Source organism: Polyergus mexicanus, unplaced genomic scaffold (assembly GCF_030449975.1).
Source record: "Polyergus mexicanus isolate NDT 795.1 unplaced genomic scaffold, iyPolMexi1.0 SCAF_80, whole genome shotgun sequence".
NCBI classification, from domain to species: Eukaryota; Metazoa; Arthropoda; class Insecta; order Hymenoptera; family Formicidae; genus Polyergus; species Polyergus mexicanus.
The window spans coordinates 48660-56634 of record NW_027223400.1 but is presented as its reverse complement, the minus strand read 5'-3'; the positions used below and the strand labels follow the sequence as shown (position 1 = coordinate 56634).

The 7975-nt window shown below is 36.7% G+C and overlaps 1 protein-coding gene across 1 annotated transcript; it reads right to left on the bottom strand.

Moving 5' to 3' along the window:
- Positions 1-950: 950 nt before the first annotated feature.
- On the bottom strand, positions 951-5707 carry LOC138944051 (protein glass). The gene is made up of 5 exons (XM_070314929.1): positions 5493-5707; positions 3808-4080; positions 2677-3013; positions 2027-2314; positions 951-1448 (listed from the first exon to the last, which is right to left on the bottom strand). Exons 2-5 carry the CDS (start codon positions 3869-3871, stop codon positions 980-982), a joined length of 1158 nt encoding a protein of 385 aa, XP_070171030.1. The 5' UTR covers positions 3872-4080; positions 5493-5707; the 3' UTR covers positions 951-979.
- Between the last annotated feature and the right edge of the window lie 2268 nt (positions 5708-7975).

The following is a 7975-nucleotide window of genomic DNA, read 5'->3' as shown; positions in this document are numbered from 1 at the left end:
ATTTCATCTTTCCTACAACACTTGAGACTTTATACGTTCGCATCGCGGCTCTCAGTCCTCCATTTTGCCTTTTCTTATCATCACTCCTTTGACTTTTTACCAACGAAGAATGAGAACGATTGACATTTATTTGCGCTGGCGACTTTGTTTGTTGCGCAATGAATTATTGCAGTATTTGAAGGGAAGATCTAATATGTGCGTGGTGAGTTTAATTGATGCGAACATTCGAACTATGTTAATTAATTATTTGTCTCATCGACAATTAATTATGTATTTACATTCTAAGCGTTCAAACTTATAACTATTTCGCATTGCGTTTTTTATCTTTATTGCTCTGCCTCAAATCGTTGCTATGTATTTGTGTGTTTTTTTTTAGTTAGAGTAATTATTTATTATAACGGACCCAGCTCCAATGATGTTGATCTTGACATATGTTGTCAAGAACATAAGCCTGAGTAACTTTTCTTTATAACTTAATCGGCGGTCTTTTATAATTTTTGAGATATTTAAAGTTAAAGTTTAATTCGAAACGAAAATTTGGTTTGAGTTATATAACGTAACTTGAATGAAATTTTAGTTTTATATCAGAAATAGGTTTGGGTTAGGTTATATTTCTGAAAACCTAAACCTAACCTATTGCTGAAAATTTGGTTTGAGTTATACAACGTCCTGATGCGGATGGACCTTGCTTCTTGCGTAAAAATTACAAACTCGTGTAAAAATTGCGTTTTATTTCTTAAACTTTATTTATTAATAACTTTTTAATAAACAATGACCGCCGATTAAGTTATAAGGAAAAGTTATTCAGGATTATGTCCTTGACAACATATGTCAAGGTCAACGTCATTGGAACTGGGTCCGTTATGGTAAATAATTACTAAGAATAAAAATCTTATAATATAAAAAGAAAAAACAGATAATTTGTTCAGTACTATATTAGTATTGTCACTAGAGTAATTTTTTTCGAAAATAAATACAATTAAATAAAATTTAATATTTCTAGGATAAATAAATAATTTTTTTTTTCTTTTCGATAAATTATACAATGTCTCGTTAACGACGTTCCGTTCAAAGGTACCGACCTGAACGGCTTTTCCCCAGAATGAGTGCGCAGATGAGTTTTGAGAGTGCTAGGTCTGGCATATGACTTGCCGCATATCCTACATAGATTGGGTCTGCCATTATCCTCGGGGGTGACGCCGCCCGTAGCAGTCGCCGGACCTGTCGTACCCATGCATATCGCGTGTTCACCCCCGAGCTGCAGCCGGCCACCACCGTGATGTGGCTGGGGGTGAGAATGGGGATGGCCGATCAAGCCGCTATTGGCCGGTGCACCCTGATTCACCCTTACGGTCGTTTGCGCCGCCGCCTCTACCGGATTGCCGTACTGAGGGGCGGGACTTAAAAGAGGTTCCACACCCCACGCCGACGAATAGCTTTGCTCGTATCTAGAAACATACATACAAAGATACAAGATACATATACATATAAAAAAAAAAAGAGAGAGAGAGAGAGAGAGAGAGAGAGAGAGAGGGGTAAGATTAAATAACTGCACTCTCTCCAAAGAGGATGCAGAAAATGAGACGGCAGCTATTATAGGAAGAGATAAATATTTTTATAGAAATAATGAGGATTAAGATTCTCTCTCTTTCTCTCTCTCTCTCCTTCTCACTCTCTTGGAGGATAAGAGTTTTAAAGACAATATCAAGAATAAAAAAACCAAGGCAAAAAATAGACAAATCTTTTAGAAAGAAAAAGAGAAAGAAAGTATATATATTATAAAAATAGTAGCTAATAATTAAGATAAAATCAGTAGATAATATTATTATATTGTAGTATTTATCAGAAGATGAATGTATAGTAAATGAATCTTTCAATTTTAATTGATTTTTTAATGTAGTAACATTTATATAAAGAAGAAAAGAAGAGAGAAAAAAAAGAAGAAAGGTAAGAAAAACGAGAAAAGAAGAGAAAAGAAAAAAAGAAGAAAACAGATCAGAGAAGAAAAACAACAAAGAATTCTTACCCAGAGTGCATGTTCATGTTCATCGTCATGTTCATCGAGACATTGACGGACATGGCGGACGCAGAACCGTAATGACCCGGACCTGGAACCGACGGTCCTAGATTCTGCACATAGTCTTGCGAGTAGTGATGGCCTGCGGTAGAACCGGCACCGGTAGGATAATAGCCAGCTGTTGGACTTCCAGGATGCACCACTGCGTGCTTCAGGGATAAGAGGACATCGGCAACGCCCTCGCCGTTCGCGCCGTTGCCGGCCCTTGGAATGCATTCGCCGCGCGAGCAACCCCAGCTGGAAGAAACTTTGAATTTTATAGATTCTACCGAATCATCACGATTTGTAGATTAATAAAAGCAAGATTTTAAAAGAGAGGAAGAAAGAGAAAAAATTATGAAAATCAATCATGTCCCATACAACACAGAACGTTGCAACAACATTGTAACATTGTCGCAATGTTGCTACAATGTTGCTGCAACGTTCTGTGCTGTATGTGGGATTGTTCTTTGTAAAAATATCAATTAAAAACAAGAGAGCTCTCCAAGACATCATATCAAGAGTCGTGGGACTTCGAATAATGTTACGGAAAAAAGAAACAAAAGAAAAGAAAAAGGTATGAAGGGGGACAAAGAGAATAGAAAAAAAGATCTACTTACTTATACGTTCCCGAACATGGGCTGAACAGCCCGGGAGGCAGCGGATCCAGGTCCAACGGTGGTAGAGGAAAACCCGCCATGTCGTCGACCCAAAAGCTGCCGCCAAATTCGCTTACGGCCTGGCCGGAAGTCGAAAGTTGCTGGGCTTGATCGGTGCCGACGTCATCCGGCGAGCTCTGTAGATCCTGTAAACGCAGTGTACCCTGCAGAGCGGCACCGAGGGCGGCTGCTTCCTCGTTTTGATTGTCAGTTGATAGAGCGTCGTCGCCCGCGAGAACGCTCAACGGTCCAGAGCAGAGGCTGGATGAAATGGTCGCCTCGATGCTGCCGACGGAACCTAAAGATTCAGGAAATGATGAACTTTATCGGAACGGATGATTATTACCTATTTAGTTTAAGACAATTAAAACATTAAAAAATCATTTTTGAAGGAGTTAAACTTCGACGATCTGATAAAAGTTTCTAAATTATGCATATCAGGTGTGTTTCAAACTGTACTCTGATCGCGACGAATAAAGGACGAAGAGACCGTCATCAGAATCAATTGATTAGAATAATCCAAGACATTGACAGTTGTGCCGTTCATCTTTCCTCCCCCTTCTCCCTCCCACCACCGATTTATGTCATCGTGATATCTTTCAATTATATAAATGATAAACATCGTTTTTGAAGTGAATTCGAAATAGCTATTATTGATTCGTTTTACAGAATATGCAGAGTAATAAGATTGGAATTCAAATTCGTCAATTTTCTTTACGTTTCTTGACATTTATAGTGATTTTTTTTTTTTTTTTTTTTAAATTGCAAATACAAATATTGATACATACTTTGGTGGATAATTCATCACTTTTTAACATGTAAAATACTTAAACGTCAGAAAGTGTAATTTTATGAGATATCAGATACAACAACGAAACTTTTGAAATATTTAACATTTTATATATAGAGCGATACAATAAATAAAAAAATCAACTGTATATTAATCTCGTGCAATTTTCAAACTATCGCGGCTGTCGATCGAAAGATGTGTTGCGATTAAATCCAGTTCGATTTTGCACTGTGCAAAACTATCGTGTCCAGTCGTCCTTAATGTCAACGTCGTCACGGGATGCTAAAAATCCCAGATCTCACCTGTACCGAGGGTGTACGGCGGCTCGGAGGTGTTGACCGCGTGATGATTCTGTAGAAACTCCATCTCTGCGAAATTTCCGACAGCGGCCTATCCCCCCGATGTACACCCCTGCACCCGCCTGTCCACCCTTCCTCTTTGCAACCCTCGGCCTCCTCTCCCTATGGAGACGCGCTACTGTCGGTCCAACCCTCTCCGGTCGTCCTGGTAACGACGCGCAGCTTCACCGCGAACCGCCGTTCGCCATCGATGCTGTTTTTTTTTTTTTTTTTTTGCTATACAAGGTAAATGTAAAAGTGGTGGGTGGTTGAGGAATATTTTGATTGTTTCGTTAAACGCGTGTCGTATCAATTTTATCAAATATATTGCGAAAATTATGGAAGAATTCACGAAGTTCGATTGAGATTACGTATTTTCTATAAAGATTAGTTTTCTTTCGAAAAATAAAATTGACTTCAAGATGCAAATTCTGATTTTATTGCTACATAAAAATAATAGTTTTGTCGTTGCAGAATTAAAGCTCTTTTGGCGCTGATGTCAGAATTGAGACGCGAGCAACACGACTCCGTAGTGGAGGGGATACATACACAAGCGTAAACCGTGTGCATGTAATGCGCAGAGCGCTCTGCGCACTACATGTACACGGTATACGCTTGTGTGTGTATCCCCTCCACTACGGGATCGTGTTGCTCGCGTCTCAATTCTGGCATCAACTGTCTTTTGGTCAAATATCATTGAACTCGTAAATGGAAAAATTCGAGAATATGCCGAAGCGAATTCAAGATTAAACTTCTTTGATTGTTGTATTTTTGGATATTTTGTGGAAATATTATTAAAAAAGATTAAATAAATTTTTTTTTCTATGAAAGTTGATGCTTCCACACGCCGCTGATTACGATATGACTAATTGAAATTAAAACTATTACAATCTTTTTCTGAATGAGGTATTAATTTATTATAAGAAAAGGGAGTGAGAGAATCACATAGATTCGACAAGTCTGATATCATGTATCTTTTGAAGAAATAAGTTTAAGAGATAGAATTTCTCTGAAACTTTGCGATTGTTTCAGTATAACTGTTTCCGTATCGAAAAATAATTTTCTAATCACGTTTAATTACACGAGTTCATCAAACGCATGTTGCAAAGAGATTCTATTGGAGATAAGTACAATGAATTTTTAAAGTCTGCGAGAAGTCGGAGGTTAAATCATATACATTATGTATAATAATTATTAATACATATACATGTATTTTAATTTCTTATACGTAAAAAGTTTACTTTCCAATATAAAATGTCATTCTCTCTTTCTCTCTCTTTAATTTTTTGAAAATTCAAAATATCTGTAATAAATTTTTTTTTTAATTTTCCTGTAGGAGACTGAGCATAAAAAAATATATAAAATTATACAGCTTGATATATATATCGATTTTTTTTTAGTTTGATTTTCCACGAGCTTTCCATTCTTAAATATTAAGCAATATTCTTTTTTTTCTTCAAACTTTCTGTAAATTTCGTTTTGCATAAAATGAATGATTTGTATTATAAGTTTATGCGATAAGCATGACACACTGTCGTAAGAAAGCGACGAAAATCAAGCAGATGAATCGATGAATGACTTTTTATGAATGACCGAATGAAGAAGGAAAATGCACGTGCATATGGCTCGCTACGCGCGTATAGACGTACCTTTATGGCTTGGAAGACCTGCCAATCCCCGCTAGAGGCTTCTGTAGAAAACCTGTCGTCGGATATTCCCATTCACAACACCGCGATGCCTCCATCTTCCCATATGATCTTTTACATCGGCCAGTATTCTTCGGAATTTTTATTCTCACCGCCGATCTCGCTTTCCGCTTTAATCATCACAAAAAATCACTCCCGCTTTTACCATATAGTGTAGAGTTTCTTCAAAAATGAACTATACCAACACGCTTTAACCGTGATACATATGTTTAAGAAAAAGAAATATATTTCTTTTTTACTATATTTCGAATATTCGTGCGATTTTTTACAATACGTCGTGTATTCTCGCAACATTCTCAAGAAAACTGAAATCTAAACAAAAATCTAAAATAAATAAATTTTTTCTCGCATTCTTTTAATTACAATTTTAATTTGATCTTGGATCACGTGGACATAATCACAGTGGCAATAATCTTTGTATTCTTAATGATATTAGAACTTATTTTTATCATCTTCACTTGTTCTTCCATCTGATTATCACTCCCAATTGAATTATTTTTGACGAGTTATTCGATCGAGCTGATAAGGCTCACACTGTAGACGATTTTTCACTTTGAATCACTTACAAATTTTGAACAGATCAATTTCAAACAAGTGAACTTTAACGCGATGCCGTGCGACTTTTGGAGACGCTAACTGCCATGCTGGCGGGATGGCATGCCAATGTCTCTTGGCTAACTAGCGATCTACCACCTATCCACCACCCATTCTCTCACCCCTTAAAGCAACTCACTAACTACGTACGTACCATCCACGACCCCACTCTACTGCTCTCTATCCCTTTTTTCCCTCCCCTGGTATCTCTGTTTTCGTCTCTCTTTCTCTTCTTCGCCATTTCTTCTTCCACCAACCGATATACCATGTATCTCATCATCGGATCTTACGTATCCCTATACGTGAGTAAAAGTGACGTGCGAGGGCAGTGCAATGGCAGGACAGTATGTTGAATATTTTTTATCATTCTATAGAAATTATTCTAGAAAATCACATTTCTCTAATCAGAAATAGAAAAGTCTTATCATACATGTATGGGAATGAAAAATTTTATATCAACTTTATACCTATCTTCAGATTTTACTAAGGAATACTTTTCATCGTGTCGAATTCAGTCTCGCCGCCACTGTGAATGTCGAATAACACACGTTGTACGATGACACAGGATACTAATCGTTCATTCGGCGATCATCGATGATCGGCGATCTTCCTCGCACTACGGTTATACCGATGATATGTCCTAGAGCTGTCTGGAGAAGGGAGGTATTATATTTTCTCGAGATACCATTACCGCGCGCCCCGATCACGGTGGTCCTGCTCCCTGATACCCTTCTCGAAATCATCGGCTTGTAATGCCTTCCTTTTCGTGGATATTGACCAGTCAACGGTGAACCCGTGTGCGAAAATACGCGTTCCTCTCGATACGCGAAGATCTTGTATCACTTTCCCGAAAAATTAATTACTTTAACGACAATTCAATCATTTAATATTTTATATTGAAAAATTTTTATATTATAAAATATTAAATAATGAATTTATCATCAACTTGTGTTCTTCATCATTGACCATCACAAATGATGAATGTTCATGTCCGAATATCAGATATCCACCAGGTAATCGCGAGTATCGAATAGCGAGAACAGACCGGACACCTGACTGCGTAGTTCCGATATGTGAACACAGGAAGAGGAAGTCAACCACACGAGCACGATGCATCACTAACACTACTATTATTATACATCAGCAAGATGTGTAGGATCATGTTTTCGCTTTTTAAAAATTTGTCATCGATATATGGTATATACAGAGTGTTCTATCCGTTCAATTTTTTGTTTTCTTCAAAATCTTGATTTTGTCCAGAAAGCAATAGTTTTAAGCGATTAGCAATTACAAATTGGGGAGTCTCCTGAAATTTATAGTTTTATTAAGCTTAAATTACAAAAAAAAAGAGATACATTTCTAAATTTATTCATATTTTAATATTCTAAATTTTGTTTCATGTCTTGACCTTAATTTGAACCTTAATATGGTCTATTTTATACCAACTGCATCATTCTACATGTACAGTTAATTACAAGAATGATGGAAAAAAACCAGAGAAAAAAGAGAGAATTATACATGAATAGAGAGATTCAAGAAGACACGCTGTATAGAAGATGAGTATTGACTTACGCTTCCAACGGATTGGGCTATACGGTATTTACACAGGGCCTCGTAGAAAATTGTCCTCTTTTCATGCAGAATATACTATTCTGGAAAATTTTAACAAGTCTCATTAACAACGGATGTACTGTACTGCTTCGAGTTATTTAAGTATCAAAGTAAACAAGAAACGATTAAATAAAATCCGTTTTAAAAATTATAGAGAATTATAAAATTTTTGTAAAAAAAAAAAAAAAAATCAGAAAGAAATTTTACATAGAAATATGTAC

Bases quoted from the DNA above. Each gene is read 5' to 3' on its own strand.
- LOC138944051 (XM_070314929.1), bottom strand. From the start codon at position 3,871: ATGGAGTTTCTACAGAATCATCACGCGGTCAACACCTCCGAGCCGCCG. The intron at 3,014-3,807 runs GTGAGATCTGGG...CTGAATCTTTAG, and splicing joins GCCGTACACCCTCGGTACAG to GTTCCGTCGGCAGCATCGAG. The intron at 1,449-2,026 runs GTAAGAATTCTT...GTATGTTTCTAG, and splicing joins AACATGAACATGCACTCTGG to ATACGAGCAAAGCTATTCGT.